This window comes from Zootoca vivipara, chromosome 2 (genome assembly GCF_965207765.1).
Source record: "Zootoca vivipara chromosome 2, rZooViv2.hap1.1, whole genome shotgun sequence".
Taxonomy (NCBI): domain Eukaryota; kingdom Metazoa; phylum Chordata; class Lepidosauria; order Squamata; family Lacertidae; genus Zootoca; species Zootoca vivipara.
In genome coordinates, this window is record NC_142584.1 from 46800617 (window position 1) to 46827285 (window position 26669).

The 26669-nt window shown below is 39.9% G+C and overlaps 1 protein-coding gene across 10 annotated transcripts in view; it reads left to right on the forward strand.

The window, feature by feature from the left end:
• Positions 1-26669, forward strand: part of KCNIP1 (potassium voltage-gated channel interacting protein 1) — a 566415-nt gene that overhangs the window by 527054 nt on the left and 12692 nt on the right. For 8 of the 10 annotated variants that reach the window (XM_088661795.1, XM_088661796.1, XM_060271730.2 and 5 more), the window contains 3 exons: positions 13681-13805; positions 24770-24839; positions 26373-26443. In XM_088661795.1, the coding sequence (XP_088517921.1) occupies positions 13681-13805; positions 24770-24839; positions 26373-26443 (266 nt within the window). Of the gene's footprint in view, positions 1-195; positions 229-8826; positions 8857-13680; positions 13806-24769; positions 24840-26372; positions 26444-26669 lie in introns of those variants that run through there. The other 2 variants (XM_088661797.1, XM_088661794.1) reach the window with 2 other exon arrangements.

Consider the following 26669-nt stretch of genomic DNA (forward strand, 5'->3'; position numbering starts at 1 on the left):
CTACCATCTGGGGAAGACGGCAGGGCCATGCAATGAGAAATGTCACACATCCAATGAGCAAGAATCAAACATATCATATAGAAAATAGGGTCCTCTTCACATCAAGAATAGATCCCATCCAGCTTTACATTGAAACGAAAAGAAAAAAGTGTATGTAGTCTTTTTTTGTTAAATTGTTTTCTTACTTTTTCCTAGACTTCACCCGGTGGTATTACCTGTCTCAGAGAGGTAAAATTTAAATCAATTTGACTAACTTTCAAAAGAAGAAGTTTCCCCCATTATGAATTTAACAATGATATAAATTGTTATTGCTGCTTTCCTACCTCTAAGGTTTTGTTTAAACCTGGGAAAAGTAGGCCAGTACTTTGAGGTGACAGCTGCTGACCTCTGGCATTCTACCATGCTCAGAATTTAATACAGAATGAACTCTTTTGATGTGTTAGTTGCCACAGAATATATTGTGTGATTCTACCTGTGGTAAACTGTTTCAAAATGCTGGAACAAAGACAAGCAGCTAGAGTTGTGGGGTAAATCAATTCAGATCTCCCACCATTTTCCTCTACCCCATTATTAAATCTTAGTCACAATTTGTGAGATTTCTTAGCATATCATTAGGAAGCAACTCTTAAGAGAACATGTGCAACCACTAAACAAGCTGTATAGTAAATATTCAAAATGTGTATGTGACCATCCAAGAGAGATTATTGCCCTCTTCAGATGTTCCAGCAGCTGTCTACAATACTAATGTATTGAAGCTCAGCCCTTCATCCCATAACCCTCTGTGAATTGAAAGGTGACCGTATGAAGACGGAACCCTGCTTCAACTTGTGTAGGCTCCCTCTGTGATGAGGAACTCTGGAAAATCAAGATTTTACAATGCAAGTCAAACAGATCCTGTTGAGATCATTATGTTTGGGGCTGGTTCTCACTACTAAATTCATCCGTACTGTCATGAATGAGGTACGTGACTTTGTAAAAGAAATATAAATCTGAAGCAAGCCAGGGAGAGCCATTTCTGTGGTTGCAGTTGATTAAATACTAGAATAAATTAGAGACTTTGTTACAATTCAGCAAAGCTATAGCATGCTTTGGAGAAATGCAGACAGCACTGGCGGTTTACTTGAGACTTTTAAAAAACCCTCTGAATAAAAGTTGCAGGCAAGTGGGAAGGAACCTGTAGCTAATAAGAAAGCTGCTTTCTAATGAATTTTACCTATTATATTAGACCTTTCTCCTCTTGTGATAAATCTGCAATCCATACAGTTCATGGCAGTTTTACAACTAATGGTGGTCATTTCAAGAACATTCTTTGCATAATTGCTTTTACATGATGAAAAGAAATTTATCATACAGGCAATGTAAAATTCATTTATCCTCACAATTGGTAAGGACCCTGCATTCCTGTACAATCTAGGGATGAGCTGAAAAATATTATTGATAATGCAATTGAGCAAGGAATCTAAATGTGCCCCATGAAAAAAATACTTGTTTTTGATAGACCTGAATTTCCCCTAAATAATTTGAGGAAAATGGCTTCTAATGATTGCGGTAAATCTAGAGAGGGATTAGTTCACCCAGTCTTAATTAAGTGGGCACAAATGAGGTTCCCAATAATGGCATGTAAGTAATGCTTGCATTGAAACAGAGTATATTGATGCTACTGGCAGGAGCCAGCATTATCTGAGATGATGTATCATGAAGACTATTTACATGGCACATCATTGTTGTGAGTCCTGGAAGATCTGCTCCCCTGCCCTCTTGGCATGGGAGGGTGAGGCCCGCCAGAGACCATCTTGGCTGTCAGTCCTGGAAGACCTACATCCTGCCTTAAAGGCCTTTTCCACCTGGACTGGGAAGGTGGGGCCCTGATTGGCACAGTTACAAAAAGCTGAGGGTGCTGATCAGACTCTTGGGCTGGGGTCAAGAGTATTTTATATTTAAAATATATATTTTTAATATATATTTATTAAATTTATATACTGCCCTTCATCCGAAGATCTCAGGGTGGTTGTTGCTGTTGTTTGTATCTTTCTTTTAGATCTTGTTATTTATGTGGAAATTGTTCAGTTTGTTTGTGTCCTTTTAAATGTTCTATTTATTTTTATGACTACTTTTGTTATGTTGTAGCTACAGTATGTATTTTTTCCATGTTGTAAACTGCCTTGAACCTGGTATGAACTGTGGAAAGGCAGCATACAAATATATAATGAATGTATGCATTATTAAAAGTTGAGGGGCAGTCCATTAAGAACTTCTAGCTGATCTACCATAATCTACCCAATTACCTTGTCTGTAAGTGAAATATTCAAAATTAGCCTAGAATTCCTGGAACACATGGGCCAATGAGGGTTTATTTTTAAAACAGATCTCACCATGCCCTCCTTTAGGAAGCATTAGCTACAGACGTTATCAAATCAACTATTCATGTCTCCTACTAATATAATTTTGTTTCCAGCAAAGTCCATTCAGATTTGAAAAAAATATATTTTAAAAAACCCACATTAGGTAAATATACTTACCCAGTGGTCCACTTAAATTCAGTAAATTAAGCCTATCATCTGGGTCCGAATACTGATCTTTTTAACTGCCAATCCTGATTCTTTATATATATTACTGCTCCTTTTGTTTTTCTCTCTCTCCACATGCAGCATATACTATCCCAAGGAATCTGTTTTTAAGTAAGCTTTCATAACCTTTCTATATATGTGTTTCTTGGAAACAAACATCAGTTTTGTCTTTTTTAATTTCGAAAAGACTTTTTCCATTTTATAACATCATTAATCTCCCAAGCATTAATAGGAAAAATATTTATTTTATCTACCATGAAAAAATGTCCAGTAAATAGTAACAAAAAGAAAGTTGACTGGCAACCCAACTTGGAAGCCTTATTGCATTCAACTGTTTCCTATATTTTATAAATTATCATAAGATTCTTTTCTTGGGATTTGTTTCTTCTATAATTTCTATTACCGGAGTCGCCTCTTCCACATTCCAGACAACCACCCATTATTTGTCCATTTGAACATTAAGACTAAAAGGGTACCATATTGGATGTCTCTTTCTCTCAAATATATGGTCAATCATTTTAAGTATCTTTTCTTTTACAATATGTCCAAACTCACATCTGTCAAAACCTCAATATTATGTTTATCAATTTTTCATTCTTTTCTTGGCCTCATTTTCTTTAAAATAGCATATTTAACTCAGAAGCTAACATATTTTACAAAAGTGTCACAACCAAGTTTATTCCATTATGCATAACATGAAATAATTCTGTATGCCTACTCAATGATCGTTTCACACATTTGATCTAATTCTAAGAAAACTTTAAATAATAGCCAGCCATATTGTCACCTTCAATTTATTCTGGAAGACATCTCAGCTTTAATTGTCTCAATTCTGAAACTAATTGTTCAACCTTTATTGGAAATTTATTGACCTCTTGTTTGTATAAACTGTGTTCAGTAGTAATTTCTCTTCTTTCTATAACACATTTGCTTCCTTTATTTTCTTACCCATTTGCTCTTGCATCCGCACTTGGCTATGCATATCTTGAATTTTTTAATCATAAAAACCATTCCTGACAATTCATTAATCTGTCCCATAAATTTTTTTATCTCTCTCTTGAAGCAATTGCTTTAAGTTATCCTTTTCTTGCTCTAGTTTTCCTATACAGTCATACCTCATGTTGTGTCCGCTGCAGCTTGCGTTTTTCCAGGTTACAAAGGTGGCAGACCCGGAAGTGTTTACTTCCGGGTTTTGCCCCGCGCGCATGCGCCAGAAGCGTTCTATCGTGCTTTCGCGCGCATGTGCTTCTATCGTGCTTTCGCGCATGCGCAAAAGCGCCTCTTGGATTACAGACTTTTCGGGGTGCGAACGGCACCCCGGAATGGATTGGGTCCACAAACCAAGGTACCACTGTATTAATTGTTCTACTTTCTGATCTTGTAATTCCTTTCCCGCCCTTTCTTCATATTTGTATAATTCATTGGAAAATTCCCTTTTCTTCTGCTGTTACCTACATGATTTCATCTTTTCCTCTATCTGACTTTCTTGTTTTTCTTCCCCATCATAAAAAATCACAGATTTTTCCTTTGATTCCCTTCTTTCCATCCTATTCTTTCCACTTCTTTAGCTCTTTCTATACCATCCTCTCTTAAGGAAATTCTTAATCTAATCAACAAGTATTTTAATTCATTTTAAAAGTCCATTCAAATATTTTCATTACTATAATCAGCAATAATTTCTTTAAAGAAAATAAAAAACAATATTTCTTAGTACTTATATCTCTCAAATAATCATTACTGTTTTGGTCAGATATCCCAAGAACAGCAAATTTATATAGAAGGATCCCAACCAATATTATTATTTCTATCATTAGATTACAATTATACCAGTTCATTAGTTTATTCAAAAAGAGGGAATAGAAGAAAATTGGGTAGGGGTGGGGAAGAGAAAAAAAGGAAATGTTTTATAGAAGCCATGGCTGTGCAACTACCGGTAAATGAAACAGGCTAGTAAATTACCAGCTAATGTATGAGCAAACATGAGGGCTTTTATGCTAACTGAGTCATGGAGATACTATATCAATACTTACATATCCAAGAGATTATACTTTTTATTCTATTTCCCACACAACTTATTCAAGTGGAGATATGATTCTGATCACTCATAATTACAAAGATATGTAACACAACAGTAGGACAAGTATCCATGCAGATTATAAATGCTAGTGATAAATATAGGTAAGGAAAATATTATTACATATCTGCTGTAATAATTAGATGTGCCAGGAAGAACTCATCAATCAGAAGGTATTTCTATAGTTACTGATTGGGATAATAGTAAAACATTCATTAGAGGATATATATGTGTGTGTGTGTGTGTATTTGTTGTGTGTGTGTTTGTTTGTTTGTGTCTGTGTATATGAGTGTGTGTGTGTGTGTGTGTGTGTGTGTGTGTGTGTGTGTGTGTGAACAGTGTGTGTGAACAGAATAGGAAAGATTTACTGAAGCAGATTGATAATTTGGAAACAGAACTGCGAAGCAAATGAACTGTAGACTGTTTGTATGGACTCTGCTTTTATAGACTCTTTTATATTATATGGAAATACAAATATTATCTGTTGGTTTGGGGTTAATTTGTTAATGGGGTTAATTGTTAATTTGTTAATCTCTCACCAGAAAACAAAATGGGTGATGATAGATTACATTGAGGATAGAAAGCCTCTATCTTCTTGGGTGGTTTCTTTGGTATATTTTAGTGGTCATGTATCCAGAAGCTATTTCTGAGTGTAGCTGGTGTTCAGAGATCAGATCATAGCATGATCTCAGGGGCAAACAAGAGTTTGTACAGTAGAGAGAGAGGTGGCAAGAAAGCCATACTGGGATTGTGCAGAGAATAGCCATGGGTAAGCAGGGAAGGTTTTACCCCAGAAGTTATAAAGGATTTCCATTATACATTTGCTCCAATTAGAAGCTACTTACATGCTAGCAACCTCTCATTGTTATTCATATATGCTAAGAATCTTTATTTTTGTCTTTCAGTAAATGTTTTCTGTCTTGATTCCTTTAAACTGTGTTGACTTCATTTCTAATTCGCCCATGTCTTCATCCAAAGCCCATGCTACTTTGAGGTGTTTTTGGGAAGCCACAAGGAAAGTTTTGGGGTGATTGGTAAAAGGACAACCTAAAATTTCCCTTTTAGCAGGTGGCAGCAAGTTCTTAAATGGGGATGAGTGGGTGAATCACAAAGGGACATTCTGTTAGGCTGGATATCCTTCTTCATTATGGCATGAGACCCAGGGTTGCTGGTGTGTTGTCATAGGGACATAATAAAACCCAATAGGCTCAATGCATGTTGGAAATTAGAACTTATCAAAAGATTAATTTTACAGAACAAAACCTTTGAATGGGGTAACAAAACTGGGAAAATTATTGTTTACCAATTGAAAAAGAAACAGAGGGATTTTGTTCCTTTTCCAGATAAAGTCAGTGGCATAACTTACTTTGTCCTCTGAAGAGGAGATTTTACAGGAATTCATGATTTTTTATTCAAAGATATCAACAAATAAACCACAAGAGTTGATGGTAGCTAAATTAGTCTGCAATATTAAAAAATATTGTAGATTATCAGAGATAATAAGCAAGTTTAGAACAACACACCTTTAAAAAACAAAGCACTGATGCAAATAAAAACTTTGTAAACCTCCAAACCCAAGTGGATTTTCCACTATACTGTATATACGTCATTCATTCATTCATTCAATTTCTATACTGCCCTTCATCCAAAGATCACAAGGCAGTTTACCATATTTTTGTCCAACTTAGTGAAAACTCTGACAACTGCAATAAATGAAATAATTTAGAGGAAAGCAGTACCTGATTCGTAGAACCCTCTTTTAGTTTCAGCCTATCAACCTGTATCTCTTTTGAACATAGATTACAATATCTTCACAGGTATACTAGTGAATTTCAGACATGGGTAGAAGCAATTCATTTGAATCATAGGGCAAGCCAATGTATAAATGGTATGGCATCTAAAAATGAGATTTTATCAAAAACAGGATTGCCAACTATCTGCTTCATTATCTGGCACCTATCTGGCAACAGAACCCCTAGCAATTGTAATAAGACATTGTAAGGATATTCATGACATAAGAATTAACAAAGAAGAAGGAAAAATTAAACTTTACACTGATACTGTATTAATCATTAGGGAATCTTTTTCTATCATTACCTAAAGTAGAAAAACACATTTTTGCTTATGGAAATTAATTACATCAGATTAAAAGAACAAAATTATAGACATAAATTTTAATTTATTTATTTTTGGCTAGATGGAGTCAGTGGGGCAATCGTTATAGGAGTAATGGGTAAATTCCTAGTACAGTATGTGGTTTTCACAGTGGTTTGAATTGCTTGATTCCTTGGTTATTCTGCATCCTCATAGAATCTTAGAGTTGGAAGGGACCCAAGGGTCACCTAGTCCAACCCCCTGCCATCCTCGAGTTTAACAGTTTTGTATATTTCTGTATTGTCACAATATCCTGTCAGTTTGGACAAGGCCATGATGCAGATAGGTTCAAGAACCTTGCCCACATCTTCAGGCTACAATAAGTGAAAAGCATCCAAACAACTGCAATACAAGGTCTCATAGCACAGCCCTGAAGACAACCTGGTATCTAAGTCAATGAAAATCAGAGTGATTTTATTCACAAAGTGTTCTGCAAACATGTTACAATGGACCATTGATTATTCTGCTCAAAATGACCACAGCAGTATGACCACTATAGCCACCATGCATCAGTCTCTAAAATAAGCACAGACTGATGCTTATTTGGATTTGTCCAAAACTTTCCACTACTTATGTTATAAATATTGTACTTCTGCTGGTTTATTGCCTGGCGCTACCTTTTATACCATGGAGCAGTGTCGTCTATTCTCAGTTGGAGAGGGCATCTCAGAGTTATATCACCCAGTCAAGCTACTACTTGCCACCTAAACCTAGACTTCAACAACATGAACAAAAATCCCAAAACCAAGTGGACTCATCAGCCACTGGGGACAAACATTTCAAATACTTCTTCTACTATGGACTGGAAGCTGTTGAAATTTCATTTACATCCTCATTTACAAGATTTTTACAGGAATTATTACCAATGATGCCATTGCTGGTGAACCAAGTCACCATCAGTTCATGACACAGCAGTTGCATTAATCTCCTCTGCTCCTAGGCAAATTATATCAAAATTCAAATATATTTGCAGATGAGAGTGTGCAGCACATGACAGTTCAGCAATGTGCTGGGAGTTGGGCAGTTCCAAAAACCTGAGCATCAGTGGCAAGAGTGGCCTCAGTATGGATTTTGAAGTTATCTGAGACCAGGGTTTTGGATAATCTCAATACTGGATCAGAGACCACCTACAGGCCAGTGATATTCTACCAGGAAACAAGGAGGGCACTATGAAAGCAAAATCCCCTAACCTAGAATCCAGCAAACAATGTGATTTGGTGGATGGGAAACCGGGGTAGCCAAGTGACTCCATTCACCCTGTTGCCCATCAGTTTTTTCCAATAATGCTGTGCCAGGAAACTGGTCAGACATAACTGGGACAAGGTCACATCCAATCAACCTCGTCTGGCTATATCTTGATAATTGAAAGAGAGTATCATGCGACATTGCAACATTGAACCAGGTTACCACAAACCATTATAGAGTGGTTTTGTGGATTTTAATTCAATATTAAGTATCGAATCAATAAAAACAAAAAATAAGCATTAACAGTAACACTTTTACAAGATGATAGGTAGTTGATGAAACACACCCCACGTTACTTTGACTAGAGAGGGCCTGGGTCAGGAGATAATCTTTAATTGTTTTCACCCTGTTCTCCTTGCTAGACCAGTAGCTAACTAACCCCCTTTATCAACATAGGTCTCTCTCTCTCTCTTCCCACCACCTCAGATGCAACTACTGCCAAATCTACTTAGGTTACAAAGAGGACCTTCAAAGAGAAGCCAACTTTCCACAATTTCTATTATGAGATAACACATAACCATTACTAGCCCCTTCTCTCCAAAGCCAAGATTGCATTGCATCCCTAAGGAAAACTGCAACTCTCACTAGAGGACCAGCTGAGGATCAGTGTAGGGTAGGAATGAGAAACCGCCTTTTCACCCATCATCACAGCAGTTGAAGCTGGCAATATCCAAACTACAGGTTGGCTGAACACAGGAGAACTAGATGACTTTTGCTCTCCTCTCTTGTCTGTATTCCAATATGCCTGTGCCAGACCACATCAGTGAAATGAATTTCTTTTATTAGGAACTAGTTTTGAAGACTGATCTGGAAGTGGTAAGTAACTTCTTTACAGCAGCAAAGATTTGTAGTTCGAGTAGTTAGAAAAAGACTGATACTTTCCCCTTTCATTGGTATTTCTAATTGAGGCACATTATTGTTATGTCAAAATCACCATATTCCATTTAAGGAATTATAATGATGCAGATACAGTGGTACCTCTGGTTACGAATGCTTCTGGTTATGGACGCTTCAGATTACGAGCTAACCCAGAAGTAGCTTCTCCTAGTTGCGAATTTGGCCCCGGGATATGAGCAGAAATTGTGCGCCAGAAGCACATGCACAGCAGGAGGCCCCATTAGCAAAAGCGCGCCTCAGGATAAGAATGGTTTCAGCTTAAGAACAGACCTTTGGAACGAATTAAGTTCGTAACCAGAGGTACCACTGTACTGATACTTGAATGGAGAAATGCATTTGGTTTGTTGCAGTCCTGAATAACAATTTTCAACATTCTGTTTACCTGTTTCCCTCCACCCCACTACCCCGTAATATGAAGGCTATTGATTGTGGCTTGGATCTGGAGAACTGCTGGAAGAAGGGGGTTGCCAGTAGGTGGCTTTCCCACACACCCTTCTCCAGCAACCCCCACTCTTCCAAGGTTTGCAGAATTGCTCTAAATGAGGTGGACACAAAGGGCTGAGGGAAATTTTTGGCAATTACCACATTCATCAGGATCGCCCAACCCTCAGGAGTTGTTTTTTTCAGAGGGTTTAGAGCAGGCACCCCCAAACTCTGCCCTCCAGATATTTTGGGACTACAATTCCCATCATCCCTGACCACTGGTCCTGTTAGCTAGGGATGATGGGAGTTGTAGTCCCAAAACATCTGGAGGGCCGAGTTTGGGGATGCCTGGTTTAGAGGGTTACCCAGGGGAGGAGAGAGTATGGGAGAGTCACCTTCCACCCTCCCCTTATGCTGGTGTTTCTTTGGATCCAAGCCAGAATGTTTTCTTATTCTATTGTGTAATTTAAAAGGAGAGAGGCATTGACTGAATGGCTATGGTGTCATCTGATAACTGTTTCAAGAGAAGGCCTGGATGCCCACAGAAGATATTTTATTGCGAATTAGAATAGCTGGAAGTAACCAGATAAAATTATGTAGAGTCAATTAAGACTTGATTGGGTGCAGGAGGGATTAAAGGGCAGGGAAGCTAGTGTTAATGAAAGCCACTAAAGGGAACAAGAAAGGCTTTAACGGCTTCTCAGGAGAGAGCAAGCAAGTATTAAATGAGAGACACTTGAGAGTGTGAAATATCTGAACTACATACTTGTAAAAGATCTAAGTGCAATTAGAAGGAGACAAAAGCTTTGATGGTTTTGCTGATGAGTTACGGAAGGTGTGGACATGCTATAAGTGTGAATAAATCAGCAAATAAAGGGTGGATATCTCCTAATGTATTTTCAGTAATAGCCCCTGCCATAGTTCTACCTTATAACTATAATGTAATCCCAGCCTAAACATAAAAGTAGGGGTGCATTATCGTCACCAAAAGATAAGGTAACCATATAATGTCTCACATGTCTCTGTGCAAGCAGGGGGGCAACTAGGGAGTGGTAGGGTTGGCCCCCACCAAGGATGCAGGGCCAAGGGTGCTCGGCAAACCCTCTGTAGAGAAAGCAGCACTGACTCTACAGGCAAGTCGCTGAGAGTGCAGTTTATAATGAATGACAGTGACTCAGGCTTCACAAATGTCCACTGCATTGTGCTCAGGCCTAAAGCTGCAATGCCTGTGCTGATAAAGGACTATGAATTTATGGGCCATGTAGCATCTATACAGCCACACCTAGAATGAGCTGGAACAACATAGCAGCTAGGTACCAACAACTGCTGCTGTGTGTTATGCCACCTACATGGTGTTATATATCCTGTAGCCTAAGTCACCAGCATTATCATCTCTTGTGCACTACTTGTGTGACTCCTGTGAATTAAAGGGCTGAGTATAATGGAAAATGTGTTCTGAATATGGTAGCAGATGAACATTGCACCCTCTTTCTCACTCCTCTTGGACCTCTGGCTCCATGCTTCATAGGAAATCAGAATTGACCTATGCACAGTTCCCTTCTGCAGAATTTCAGCCAAGATCTAATTCCAATGAAATCAACAGGGAAAACAAAGCCATCAAACCTTTGTGTTTGTTTTATTTCATTAGTTTTGCTACTTTCTCTACTGGAAAAGTAAGCTTGTTAACATTTGGTAGCTGGCAAACTGTCAGGTAGCTTGTGGGTGGACTCCAACTAAGGGCTTGTCCACATTTATGGGTGGAACAACTTCCGCACCAGCAACAGAATGTCCCTTACACTACCCACAAATCTGCTCCGAAGGGTTTGGATAACCCCCCAGAACATAGAACGGATTGGGGGGGGGGTTACAAGGGGAGGAGAGGGAGGGAAAGTTACGCTGTGACTTAGTTGGAAAGTTACGCTGTGTCTTGTTAGAATTATGTTACTGTAACACACCCACCCCAACTGCAGGAGCAGTGTCTCCCCAACACATTTATGCATTCTAACCATTGCCAGTGCTGGTAAAACGCTCATGAGCACAGCTCCAATATATGGAGCAGAACAAACAGCCACTGCACTCACTGTGTTTTGTTACAGTTTCAAAGGGGAACATTCTGCTACATTCTGCTTAGGCAGTGGAGGGCAGGAACCAAGGCATAAGCACTAGCACAGCACTCTAGTAGGCCTACTCTATCTTCCTTTCCTCCCTCTCACAACCCGCTGTTGTGTATATAGGTTCAGGAAAACTGTTCCCACTGGTGACAATTGTTCATTATTCTTTATGAGCTCCAACTGCCTCGGTCTCCACAGGTTACTTATCCACATGAGGTAAATCCAACCTCATGACTGGTAGCAGTAACCAGGATGTTTGCTGCTGTTCCTCTTTGGGGTCGTAAGCTACTTTTCCAGGCAGGTTCCTGCACCCTTGACAACTGAACTTCCATACTGCTAGGCAAGAGGTGACGATGTTCCTAACTTTGAGTTGGAGCCACGAGGGACATTTCACCTGTGGAACATTTTTGCTAACTGCTGAACCACTCCTTAAGCCTGTAAACCCCGCACTTGTGTCTTTCCCCTTCTGGAATTTCCTGCATCCAGACACAGTTAAATAAAGGCAATGGGTTTTTGATATGTGCTGTTTCTTTTTCGCTAAAGAATCGTAGGGAGGGAACCTCTTCTGCCCCCAGCCAACATGATATGATTTTGTTTCGGGACAGGACAAAGGGAAATGGGCTGGGAATTTGATAGGGACTTAATGGTGACTTGGGACAAATGGTCATTTTTCAGCAATGATTTGTCAGTTTTAAAGAACAGCTTGCTTTTTGCCTGTTGCATTTATCTCCCTCCATTTTCACCAAGAACAGAAAGGAATCCTCTAAATTTGTTTGGCTCACTTTCTTCTAATGGCACAGCAGGCTATGTCAAAACCCCCAGGGGTGCACATGCAATTTTTCCCTGTGTTATTCCTTTCCTTCCTCTTCTTCATAGCCAATATTTCTAGTGGGACACTATTAAATATGAAAACGCTAGAAGGAGAGCAAATTGAATGATTAAAAACAACTGTTCAAGCTCTGAGGAATACCTACACACCAATTTATCTTGGCTGCAAGAACTACTGTAGGTGGCAAGACAAGCAGGGTGAAGTAATTCAGGGTGTGTGTGTGCTCGTGGGAGAGAGGGAGATCTGGGGTTTTACAATGAAAATAGGCTTGGAGAATTAAATGTGCATGGTCAAAGCAAGAGTCAAGAACCTGTGCCCCCCTCAGATGTTGCTGGATTACATCATCCATGATTATTGATTATCAACCCAAGCCAGGTTATTAACTGGCTGGAATTGATAGAAACAAACAATTTGTATGTCACTGAGCCGGCAGAGGGTGCAAGGTCAGAATCACCATTCAAAACTACACACACACATACACAAATATTTAGTAATAAACCCAAGTACAATGACCACTGGTCATTATAATAATAAAAAGTTGGCAAATAGTGCTTGGAAGGCAGACTTTTCGGTTTAGCAGTGTTCTTGTGTTTCATGTACCCATCATACAGTGAAAATATATTTTGCACAGCGTACACTTCCCCACTCCATTACTTCCTTGCTGCTTCTGTAAACTGAAAAATGTGTACGGTATGTACTTTAGACAGGAACTCGGGTGAATCTCCACTGATCTTCCAATGGCATCATGTTGGCTGTGTCTTCAACCCTTTAAATTCTTTTGTTGCACAACAAAAGAAAAACAGTAATTTCCATTCTTGCTCGGTGTAGGCATTGTTCACCCTGATCCTAAACATATTACTTAGAAGCAAGTTTCATCAGTTTCAGTGGTATATACTGCCATGAAGGTATGCTTGGGATCACAGCTTTTGTCTACTATGTTTAAGCATGTCTGGTTTCATGTTACACCTATTGCACTCTGTGATATCACGATTGTTCTAAAATATTACTGCATGCTGTGGAATATTTTCAACTCAGTGTTTATTAATTGAGGGAAACTATTTTGTCGACAAATTGGAAGCATCTTAAGGTATTTAGAAATATCTTAAATGTATTGGATTGTAACGACTTAAGGTTTTTAACTTTTGAGTACAGTACAGTAATAAGTTGTAAAAATACAGGTGAACTTAAAAAGAAATGTGAGGTATGGCTTCTGTTAGTTTTGATTTCATTTCTGATGAAACTGGATGAATACAATGCTATATTTTATTATTAGTGTTTAAGATTCTTTTCAAGATTAATTAGTATTGCATTTAACTCCTTCCATCACTTATTGAAATCCAAGAGTAGTGCCTGAAATAAAGCTTTCTGTCTTTGTTTTAGATAAAGTTGAAGATGAATTGGAAATGACCACAGTATGTTATCGGCCAGAAGGACTAGAACAACTTGAGGCACAAACCAATTTCACAAAGAAGGAGCTTCAAGTGCTTTACAGAGGATTCAAAAATGTAAGAATGCAAAAGCACTGATAGTGAAATGATCAGCACTTGAGATTTTTTTTTTGTCTTGGTTACATGAATACTGCATACATTAATGTGCTTTAGAGCAGGAGGAATAATTTTCTAATGTTTTTCATGACATTATTATTATTACCGTATTATTATTATTATTATTATTATTATTATTATTATTATTATTATTATTATCATTATCATTATACCACCCTTTATCCAAGAATCACAGCGCAGTTTACAGTATAAAAAACACAAAATACATAATTACTCACAAATTACTTAGCAAATTTTGTCTGTGGCTTCACTTTCCTAATGGCTCAGAACTATTTATAGTTCCAAACTTCTTTTATTTCTTAATGTTCTCACAGTTAATTGTGACTAATTAAAATCTTTGTCAATGGATTTGACATCTAGGTAATTCCCTCCCCCCCCCTGGTGACTGAAGAAGTAGGAGCTGCATACAGTATTCTATACAGATTGTTTAGGTCTATGCCCAACCTTTAAAAGCACTGAGAGTTTTGCTAGATGGGTTGTGGGTTTACAACAACCAGCCAAAGAACCACCTCTTCCAAGCTGCTATTTGTATTGGGTGCAGGAGTAATAGCAGTTTGGGGGTAGAGGCAATTTTCACTGGGACCAGAGAAGAAAAGGATTAAACCTCTATCCCGCAATACTGCTGCCCAAATCCTGTTCCCCACACAGTGATTGCTTATCATTTTAAAGTGCATATCAGTTACTTTCATGCAGCTAACATCATTAATAGAATCATAGAATCGTAGAGTTGGAAGAGACCACAAGGGCCATCCAGTCCAACCCCCTGCCGAGCAGGAAACACCATCAAAGCATTCTTGACATAATAGAATCATAGAATCACCTAAGACCAAACTTTAAAAATGCATGCAGAGAGAAAACTTGTACTCTTTTAATATTTTCAAAATGGCAGTGGATTCAAGTTTCTAGAAGAGGTTTGTGGAAACTAAAGAGTTTACTTTTTAAACCCTTTATTTGTACTTATAAAGAATTATAAAGACTGTGCTACCTCCTCTGTCAGAGGCAGAATGCCTGCAAATACTAGTTGCTTAGAATCACAAGTGGGGAAGGTGCCATTGGCCTCATGTCCTCCTTCTGAGAACAGTGTATTGGATCAGTTGAGCATTTGGCCTGATTTAGTAGCACTCTTTGTAACTTCGTAAGTACAAATAAAACCTCATTTAGGCAACAGTCCTAAATATACCTTCTAGGGGGCTAGCCTCCAATGACCACAATGAGACATACTTCTTAGTAACCGTGTATCGGATTGGAATGTAAAGCTTCAAATTTTGGTCTCATTTCAAAATCTGCTGCATTTGTCAATGTAAAATGTAAATTAAAAAAATCTGCGTGAAAAGGGATATCATCCAACAAACTGCTTGTCCACATTTCCACTTGGTCCCACCAATATCTTCTGGGAAAACCTGCTCTTTACCACTGAATCTCAGCAAACATCAATCAGGTTTCCCCCAGGGGAAAGTGGCAGGGCAAAAGGAAAGCCTCTTGGACCCATGCTTTCTAGGCAGGGGACAAACAAGTGAAGTGTGAATGAGCCCGAAGACATTCTCAGAGGAAATAAATGAAAACATGGACTTAAGGTAATTAAGCCCATTATTTTCACTGGATCTATTCTGAGTATGACTTGTCCTGGCTTGCCCCATCCAAGGAAGGCACACGTCTGATAGTTAACTATTGACAAAATAAGCACTTACAGCAACTCTCACGGTGCTCTGGATACACACATGCTTCTAGCCTCTAGGCAGCTGTCCACAGGTCTGGGCCCTACAGAGCAATTGCAGCAACAGTGGGACCATGAGCACCCACCCCCCAGAACGACTGATTTACATAAAATCTCCCATGCGGGCACAGCACCAAATCTAGAAGTTGTTGTTTTTTATGTCACTAAAAGGGCAGAACAGATACAAGACAGAACACTTTCTGCGGGCCCACATAGACAGGCACGGAATTCTGGAATGCAACCCCTGTGCAAATAGAGGATTGCTTTTATACCCTCCTCAAATTTGTTACCAAATTGATTTGATTACTGGGACAAAAATGGGCACCGATAAAATTGATATTTTTTGAGAATGCATTTCTCTCTAGTTTTTAAGTCGCATACAGTGCCTTTTCTCTTTGCATCTTGCTGCAAAATTAACAAGCTGATTGAAAGGGTGAATGTACTGCAGGAATTATTACTGGGCCTGTTATCTTTAATAGGTCAACAGCATTCATGTATGGAAAGATCAGAGTACATTAATAGATATCTCTTTGAGAGATGGAAGTCTCTTTAAAATGCCCTATTGTGTGCCTTTCCACTATAGAATTGCTAAATTGAATTCAAGGTTATGGGACTTAAATGATACATGCACTGTGCAATGCCTCTAACTTTGGATAAACTAAGTCATCTGACATGGGGCTGGAGGGACACAAAGCATACAAGCAAAGAAAAACTAAAACCTATACTTCCTTTAATTAAAAAGAAAGATCACAAAAATTTCACAGTATCTGCCATTTATTCAGCACTCAATACCCCTCCTAGCCATAAAGCTTAGTGACTGACCTCTTGTCTCACAAACTACTGTTGTGAATAAAAAACGAGAAGGTGATGAGGCATCATGTATGCCCCCTTGAGCTCATTGGGAATAAGGTGGGATATATATATGGCAAAGTAAAATAAGCAAATCAAGACATGTGTAGGTGGTGCTTCAAGTAGCTCATGGTCTTAGCTTTGGCAGGAAAGGAAAGAGAGAGAAAATTGTAATAAGATGTGAAGGGGTAGATACCGTATATACAGTGGTACCTCGGTTTAAGAACACAATTGGTTCCGGAAGTCTGTACTTAACCGGAAGCGTACTTAACCTGAAGCGAACTTTCCCATTGAAAGTAATGGAAAGTGGATTAATCCGTTCCAGACGGGTCCACGGAGTACTTAAACTGACTCAAACCGAAGCATACTTAAACCGAGGTATGACTATACAGTGGTACCTCTACTTACGAATTTAATGCGTTCCAAACGCACATTTGTAAGTTGAAAAAAACTCTAAGTCGAATCCCATAGGAATGCATTGGGAGAAAAAAACGTAAGTCGAAGCAACCCTATCTAAAAATTCGTAAGTAGAAAAAATCCTATCTAAACAGCATCCAAGATGGCGGATGGAGCTCCATTCGTAAGTAGAAACATTCGTAAGTCGAGTCATTCGTAAGTAGAGGTACCACGGTACCTAGTTTGACTTCTTATCATGTAGCAGAACGCTGCTAAAAAAAATTGGTGTGCACTTTAATGGAGATCTGCAGACTAGCCAAGAAAGCCATGAAGTGTAATTGTGTTTTGCTTTGTTTTAAAATTCATGGTCTATGTGGGACCAGCCAAGGGCCACATAGTCAAAAACTGTTCATTCAAGGATTGTTGAGGCCAGAGAACACACGGCTCCAAAAATCAAAACTGGTAAAAGAGAGAATAAGCAAGTTAAGAGAAGAGTATGCAAGTCTCTCTTTTTTATTCTCTTGCAAAGGCCAGATGCCAGAATTTGAGCTAAACAGATTTTTGTGAGGGTACACACAACTGTGGCGCTACACACAAGGTATGTTGGTCACTCTTACTGTAGGTCTAACAGCACCAAGCAAGGCTAATTTTATGTGAAGCATATGCCCAAAGTAAAATCATTTCTCCAGTACTAGTCACCCCTAGAGCCCATGCTGCTGATTCTATAATTTCTTGACAAAGGGTTACACACAGGCTTATTAGCGTCTGGGACAGGGTGTCAAACAAATTGTGACTAAGACAAAACAAACCCTTGGTCTGGGTTTTCAAAAAATGCCAATACATAGTTTTTAAAAAAAACTAAGGCTTGTGAGCAAATAACAAACCATAGGTTTTGGTCATGGTTGGTAGGAAATAAACCATAGTTACGTTCTAGACAGGGCTCACACATAGTGCTAATCTATGGTTTAATAAACCTTAGTTTAATAAACCATAATTTTGCATTGTGTGCAAACCAGGCCACTTCTCATGTCGATCCCTTGTACAAAGTGCATGAACAACAAATACAGTAATGGCAATTTCCAAGTAAATACTACTGCATTTGAAGCAGGCATAGGTAGAGTGAATTGGTAAGAGGAACTGGCTTCAAGTTGTTGAGTCCATTGAAATAAATGGGAAGTATCCAGTGGCCATTAGTTATTTCACAATAAAAGGCAAAATAAAGAGAGGCATGTTTTCATTATAAGCTTTGAAATCCCAATTCTGTGAATGCTTAAACTATGGAATGATGGAAGAGTACTGGAACACCCTAATTATTTTTTGTGCATACACTTTTAAAAAAAGTTATATTAATGCATTGTGTGTTAACCAGACAGAAGATTCATCAAAGTCTTCATAAGCAAGTCTTAAATAGCTATGCAGCCTCCAGTATAAATCAAACTAAGGGGCATACCAGCTTCGTTTCACACGAAATAAGCCTGGCAAGTCAGCCATATATTCTGCCTTACTAATGAGGTCTCTTGAGCATTATTGGGTCTTATGAAACAAAATTGTGATCATTTTAGGTACAAATGAATTGGAACTAGCAGATGCATCTGAAAGCAGTCCAGTCACAGAAAGCTGAAACTAGATGATCAATGGCCAGATTGCCTTTTTATACTGTTCCAGAAGGTTTTGTTCAAAATATTGCCAGAGATCATAGTGAACTATAAAAAATGATTTTTAAAATGATGCAGGGAGAACATCAAACGTTTTAGTTGTGCATGCATGACAGTGATACTATCATATCAGGAATGTTCTGGACTATGGGATAAATTCAACGTAGTGCTATGGCAATTTTTAGCTTGCCATATGGAACAATACCACCTCTCCTCTTACTGGGGAATCTCCTGACACCATCACACACACCCCAAGTCAATTTCAGTGGTGGTGGCTGCTGCTGGGAGCAGATAGAAGAAAGCCATGTTGCACTAGCAGAAGTTCATGGACTTCTGCTTGTGAAGTTAGTTAGTTGAAACCTGTCCTACATTTCCAACATCCCTAGTCATTGTCCAGGTGGCCTGGGGATGATGGGAGTTCAAGTCCAAAACGTGTGGAGGGTGCCACATTGGCTACCCCTGCAGTTGGCCTCTAGTGGCAAATATTCCTATAAAGTCTGCTGAACCAGCAAAATCTGGGAGGAGTCAGATCTCATTAATTTAATTAATCAATTAACCGAATCTAATTACGTAATATTCTCATAACAAGTGAGAATATCAATTAGAACTTGGTAGAACAACTTCAAACTGCAAACTGTGACAAGGTAACAGATCAGCATCTACAGTATCTTTGTTCCATAATGGCACATACACGCATGGTTTCTGGGCTATCAATACAAAGGAAAGTTGAGTGAGTCACTTAATCTGCAGTCCTATACTCACTTATCTAGGGCTGAGTCTGACTGAATTACTTCTGATTTTGCTATCAATACACCATAGCTGCCAAGTCTCCCGTTTTTCGCGGGAAACCTCCGGATTTTAATGTGTAGAAGTGACTTCCGGTGCCGGGCCGCTGCTGATCCCGCATTTTTCAGCGGGAGACTTGGCAGCTATGCAATACACATGGAACCGAGTTCCATAATTAACTGAAAGGTTTTTTTGGGGGGGGGTTGCCAGTGTGGAAGCCTCTATCCTTGTGGGTGGGGGAGGTGTAAGTGACCCGATTCTTATCAAGCCTGCAATTGAGGCAAATATTGTCTCCCTCTCCATCATGCTAGATCAGGATCGGCCCCTGTGTTGTCTGTCTGTCAAACCTCTCCCTCCAACTCTGCATATATGGGTGGATCTATATGACTAATATCGGGTTTTAATTTCACCCCAGATTCTGAATGGCTAAGTTCCTTTATTTTTATATGTTGGTTCAGTCTTTCTTGATATGGAGGATATTGGCCGAAAAACCATAGGAAGCCTTTTCAGCAGATGATGAACCAGTGATGTCACAAAATAAATATTCGCTCCTGTTTCTGTTCTGAAAAGTATTTGTTGATTTATTCTGGTTAAGTGTGTCCTTAAGTCTCCCAGGAAAACCAATGGGACTTAATGGTGCTTAGCTTTAGTGGGATTGGGCTCATTGTCTGCTTGTTCAAAAGCCTCTCTTTCACTCCTCAGCCCTTCAGTTTTTACTATTGTTATTGTCAGCACTTGTGGTGCCTGCAAGTGAGGGATTAACTTTAATTCTCATTCATTCTTTTCATTCCCTTCTATTTAAGCATCTTTTGCCCTAAAGATATTTAAATATCTGAAAGATAAAATGCTGCTTTTGAATGCTGCTCCCTTAGACATTCAGGCTTTCAAATGTTCCCTAGACATTCAGGCTTATAATAATAATAAAAGTTTTCTTTGATTGAATTAGAGCTCATCCACCTGGATGTAGTAGCAGTGGAATAAGGATAGCGTAAAAGAAATGCCCCTTCATGGATCAATGCCTTGTCGTGGCGAAGGGGCTTGAATAACTCAGAGAAGCTATGAGCTATGCCATGCAGGGCCACCCAAGATGGACAGGTCATAGTGGAGAGTTTTGACTAAACGTGATCCACCTGGAGAAGGAACTGGCAAGCCACTCCAGTATCCCTGCCAAGAAAACTCCATGGACAAAGACAACAGGCATATAAAAGTTATGACGCTGGAAGATGAGCCCCTCAGGTCGGAAGGCATCCAACATGCTACTGAGGAAGAGCGGAGGACAAGTACAAGTAGATTCAGAGCTGATGAAGCGGCTGGGCCAAAGCCGAAAGGACGCTCAGTTGCGGATATGCCTGGAAGCGAAAGGAAAGTCCGATGCTGTAAAGAAAAATATTGCATAGGAACCTGGAATGTAAGAACCATGAGTGGAGGTAAGCTGGATGTGGTCAAAAATGAGATGACAAGAATAAATATCGACATCCTGGGCATCAGTGAACTAAAATGGAAGGGAATGGGCGAATTCAGTTCGGATGACTATCATATCTACTACTGTGGGCAAGAATCCTGTAGCAGAAATGGAGTGGCCCTCATAGTCAACAAAAGAGTGGCAAAAGCTGTAATGGGATGCAATCTCAAAAATGACAGAATGATCTCGATACGAATCCAAGGCAGACCTTTTAACATCACAGTAATCCAAGTTTATGCACCAACTACCGGTGCTGAAGAAAGTGAAATTGACCAATTCTATGAAGACCTACAACACCTTCTAGAAATGACACCAAAGAAGGATGTTCTTCTCATTACAGGGGACTGGAATGCTAAAGTAGGGAATCAAGAGATAAAAGGAACAACTGGCAAGTTTGGCCTTGGAGTTCAAAATGAAGCAGGGCAAAGGCTAATAGAGTTCTGTCAAGAGAACAAGCTGGTCATCACAAACACTCTATTCCAACAACACAAGAGACGACTCTACACATGGATATCACCAAATGGACAGCATCGAAATCAGATTGATTATATTCTCTGCAGCCAAAGATGGAGAAGCTCTATACAGTCAGCAAAAACAAGACCTGGAGCTGACTGTAACTCAGATCATCAGCTTCTTATAGCAAAATTCCAGCTTAAACTGAAGAAAGTAGGAAAAACCACTGGGCCAGTAAGATACAATCTGAATCAAATCCCTTATGAATACACAGTGGAAGTGAGGAACAGGTTTAAGGATTTAGATTTGGTGGACAGAGTGCCTGAAGAACTATGGATGGAGGCTCGTAACATTATACAGGAGGCAGCAATGAAAACCATCCCAAGGAAAAGGAAATGCAAGAAAGCAAAATGGCTGTCCAACGAGGCCTTACAAATAGCGGAGGAGAGGAGGCAAGCAAAATGCAAGGGAGATAGGGAAAGATACAGGAAACTGAATGCAGATTTCCAAAAAACAGCAAGGAGAGACAAGAGGGTCTTCTTAAATGAGCAATGCAAAGAAATAGAGGAAAACAATAGAATGGGGAAAACCAGAGATCTGTTCAAGAAAATTGGAGATATGAAAGGAACATTTCGTACAAAGATTACCATAATCAAGGACAAAAGTGGTAAGGACCTAACAGAAGCAGAAGACATCAAGAAGAGGTGGCAAGAATACACAGAGGAATTATACCAGAAAGATATGGAGGTCTCGTACACCTCAGGTAGTGTGGTTGCTGACCTTGAGCCAGACATCTTGGAGAGTGAAGTCAAATGGGCCTTAGAAAGCATTGCTAATAACAAGGCCAGTGGAAGTGATGATATTCCAGCTGAACTGTTTAAAATTTTAAAAGATGATGCTGTTAAGGTGCTACACCCAATATGCCAGCAAGTTTGGAAAACTCAGCAATGGCCAGAGGATTGGAGAAGATCAGTCTACATCCCAATTCCAAAGAAGGGCAGTGCCAAAGAATGCTGCAACTACCGCACAATTGCGCTCATTTCACACGCTAGCAAGGTTATGCTTAAAATTCTACAAGGCAGGCTTAGGCAGTATGTGGACCGAGAACTCCCAGAAGTGCAAGCTGGATTTCGAAAGGGCAGAGGAACCAGAGACCAAATAGCAAACATGCGCTGGATTATGGAGAAAGCTAGAGAGTTCCAGAAAAACGTCTACTTCTGCTTCATTGACTATGCAAAAGCCTTTGACTGTGTCGACCACAGCAAACTATGGCAAGTTCTTAAAGAAATGGGAGTGCCTGATCACCTCATCTGTCTCCTGAGAAATCTCTATGTGGGACAAGAAGCTACAGTTAGAACTGGATATGGAACAACTGATTGGTTCAAAATTGGGAAAGGAGTACGACAAGGTTGTATATTGTCTCCCTGCTTATTTAACTTATATGCAGAATTCATCATGCGAAAGGCTGGACTAGATGAATCCCAAGCCGGAATTAAGATTGCTGGAAGAAATATCAACAACCTCAGATATGCAGATGACACAACCTTGATGGCAGAAAGCGAGGAGGAATTAAAGAACCTTTTAATGAGGGTGAAAGAGGAGAGCGCAAAATATGGTCTGAAGCTCAACATCAAAAAAACCAAGATCATGGCCACTGGTCCCATCACCTCCTGGCAAATAGAAGGGGAAGAAATGGAGGCAGTGAGAGATTTTACTTTCTTGGGCTCCTTGATCACTGCAGATGGTGACAGCAGTCACGAAATTAAAAGACGCCTGCTTCTTGGGAGAAAAGCAATGACAAACCTAGACAGCATCTTAAAAAGCAGAGACATCACCTTGCCGACAAAGGTCCGTATAGTTAAAGCTATGGTTTTCCCAGTAGTGATGTATGGAAGTGAGAGTTGGACCATAAAGAAGGCTGATCGCCGAAGAATTGATGCTTTTGAATTATGGTGCTGGAGGAGACTCTTGAGAGTCCCATGGACTGCAAGAAGATCAAACCTATCCATTCTTAAGGAAATCAGCCCTGAGTGCTCCCTGGAAGGACAGATCGTGAAGCTGAGGCTCCAATACTTTGGCCACCTCATGAGAAGAGAAGAATCCTTGGAAAAGACCCTGATGTTGGGAAAGATTGAGGGCACTAGGAGAAGGGGACGACAGAGGACAAGATGGTTGGACAGTGTTCTCGAAGCTACGAACATGAGTTTGACCAAACTGCGGGAGGCAGTGCAAGACAGGAGTGCCTGGCGTGCTCTGGTCCATGGGGTCACGAAGAGTCGGACACGACTAAACAACAAAAGAAATGCAAAGAGAAATGGTAAATGGAAATATTCTGGTTTCATTGGTGGTACTGTTTGTTAGGGCAGGACTTTGGGGCAGAAGCCCAGGCCCACTCAGCGGAACAAGCAGAAGTGCAAGCAGGGCTGGCTTACCTCAGTTTAAAGTGCAGTACTGTACTATGCATTACCATCTAATGTGGTGGATCCTTGTAAGACCATTAAATCCACATCTAAAATGACCTAACAATAAAATTGAATCAGTGGTCAATTCTGGCACATATATGTGGTGCATTGTTGCACTGAAAACCCAGCCATACAGCATTCTCCCTAGCATTCCAGCTAGAGAACTGAATAAACTGGGCCGTAGTTAATACTGCATAGCTGCCAAGTTTTCGCTTTTCTCGCGAGGAAGCCTATTCAGCATAAGGGGAAATCCCTGTAAAAAAGGGATAACTTGGCAGCTATGTAATACTGGCATGTCAATAAGAGAAGAAAAAGCAAGTCTCTTTGCTAAATCAGACAAAGTCCCACCTAATTCAGCATTTTTGTTCTAGCAGCCAGTAGAAGAGCATGAAGGTAACAGTAATCACCTGTTGACTGTACCCAGAATCCTGTTAACAGAGGCATGGAGGTAATTTGGGAGACATCAAAGTGTCTCCATTAGTAGCCAATGTAATGCCCTCCAGATGTTGTTGAACTGCAACTCCCATCATCCTTGACCATTTGCCGTGCTGAAATGAGTTGACGGGAGTTAACATAAGAATGTAAAAAAACTAATCTAGTCCAGAGTCCTGTTCTCAGAGTTGTCTGACAATAGCTGGAGAGAACTGTGTTGGCTACCCCTGGTATAGTCAGACAGCCCAACTTGCCTTGATTCTTGTAGTTTTCATTTAATGGGAATCAAATGGAAGTTTGTTGCCTGAGGTGGTGGTGGCGGTGGGGTCAAACGCACAGCAGTCTTTGCAATCTTGTGTTTCATGGACAAATTAATTTTTTTCATCTTCTTCAGATGAAAATCTCCAGATTTTTTCATCTTCTCCACATAGGGGCAATATAGTGAAATATGCAATGAACCCCCTTCCACTTAATTTTTTACTGTCTGGTAACCACAAAAGTCATTGCTTATTGATAGAAGGCTGGGGATGGGACTGATTGAAAGTACCACAAGAGATTGCCTTGGGTGCTAGCATACATCCTGTACAGAACGTGCTCAGAGGACAGAGGTATAAGGACAGGAATGCTGTGTCTGGGAACAGGCAGTATTGCAAAGGAAATCTCAAGTGTTTTTTACTCATTTTTTTCTCCAACAGGAATGTCCTAGTGGAGCTGTTAATGAAGAGACGTTCAAACAGATTTATGCACAGTTTTTCCCACATGGGGGTGAGTGGAGAGCATTCCATATATGAAGTATAGCTCAAATTTCAGAAGTCATGAGTCACACAAAAATGACACACATCATTTTAAGAAAACTGATCTCCCTATAGAGGGGTTGGAATGCAGGGCTGGCGGGCACCTCCAGTACATTAAAGTATGAAACCAAAATTGACTCCACATGTGATTTAAAAATGCTCATGATATGGTTGTTGTATAATTCTGAATATCATTTTGGATAATATCAGAATAATTGTGAGCATTGCATGTATGACTGAAGTTTGCATATGCTCATAAAAATAATTTAATTAGAATTAGAAGTGTCTATCTCAATGATTTTTGGAGAGGATAGTTGTAAAGGGTTTGTGAATAGTTTTATGAGCCTTGGTTGGCTATGGTCAGCCATATGCATTGGAAACATTGTCCTCTCTCTCAAAATTGGCTTCATATTCTGTTTCGTGACTGCAACATAAAGAGCCAAATCTGGCCAGATATCTGATCTCTAACTGTCTGGGATTACCGTATATTCTGGCATATAAGACAACTTTTGAACCCAGGAAAATCTTTTCAGAAGTTGGAGGATCGTCTTATACGCATACGGTGGGGGGAGCTAAAAAACGGCCCGCAAGCGCATCCCCGCCATATGCAGTGACCGTGTAAGCGGCTGCCGCTTTCTTTCCGTGCAGGAAGAGGGGATGCGTGGGGCTTTCCTCCCTGCAGGAAAAGAAAGCAGCAGCCGCTTACTCGCATGTAAGCAGCCGCCGCTTTTTTCCCGTGCAGCAGAGGGGACGCACAAAGCTTTCCTCCCTCCTCCCTCCTCCCTGCAGGGAAAGAAAGCGTCACCCAATTACGCGTGTGTAAGCAACTGCCGCTTTCTTTTCCTGCAGGAAGAGGGGAAAGAAAAGCACAGAAAGAAAGCGTGCACGGCAGCCTCTTTCTTTCTCTCCCCCCCCCTCACCTCGGTGCCTGGAACAACACAGTGCCAGTGGAGCAGGCTCCCTCTCCTTCTCCCTCTCCCCACCTCTCCTCCCCTCCCTCCGAATGAAATCTACGGTAGTTCAAGTAGTTCTTAGCATGCCTGCAAGTAAGTGCATTTAAACACCTGTGCATTTAAGCACTGATGTCTCTCTTTTGGCTTCATTTACTGGTGTTTAAAAAGCGGAGAGAGGAAGAGATACAGAAAATTTTTAATTGGTGTGTGTTGGAATTTTGGGATATACTCATTAAGGTGAGTATATCCCAAACTCTATAATTTGACTGGAAAAGTAGGGGGTCGTCTTATACGCCCAGTCGCCTTATACACCGGAATACACCGGAACATACGGTACTTGGGAAAGCATGGAATAGCGTGTGGGGAAAGGTAACAGAAGCAGCAGCAAAGGGAGAAAAGGCTGTGAACTTTAAGAATTTAAGAGGTTGGGTGTGTCCCCTCTCGAATCACTACTTTCAATTTGAAAAATTAACCAGGACATTCAGCTCAGCTGTACAAATGCTTATTTAAATTTCTTTAACAATACATCATCTTACTGTGTTTTATTTCAGATGCTAGTATGTATGCCCATTATCTCTTTAATGCATTTGATACAGCACAGACTGGATCTGTGAAATTTGAGGTAACGGAATAATCGTTTGTTCTGATTATTATTGTATGTATATCATCTTACTGAACATCATAGTTTCTAAACCTTTTCCTTTCCATGTCTCTGACGAAAAGTGTTGTAGGCCTGGCAGCTTGTACTTAATGTAACCAACAGAAATTGATCCAATACATGTTGTCTTCTCATTCTTGATACAGCCCATTCCCATGCAAGCCCCATGGAAATGAAAAGGTTGGCACCA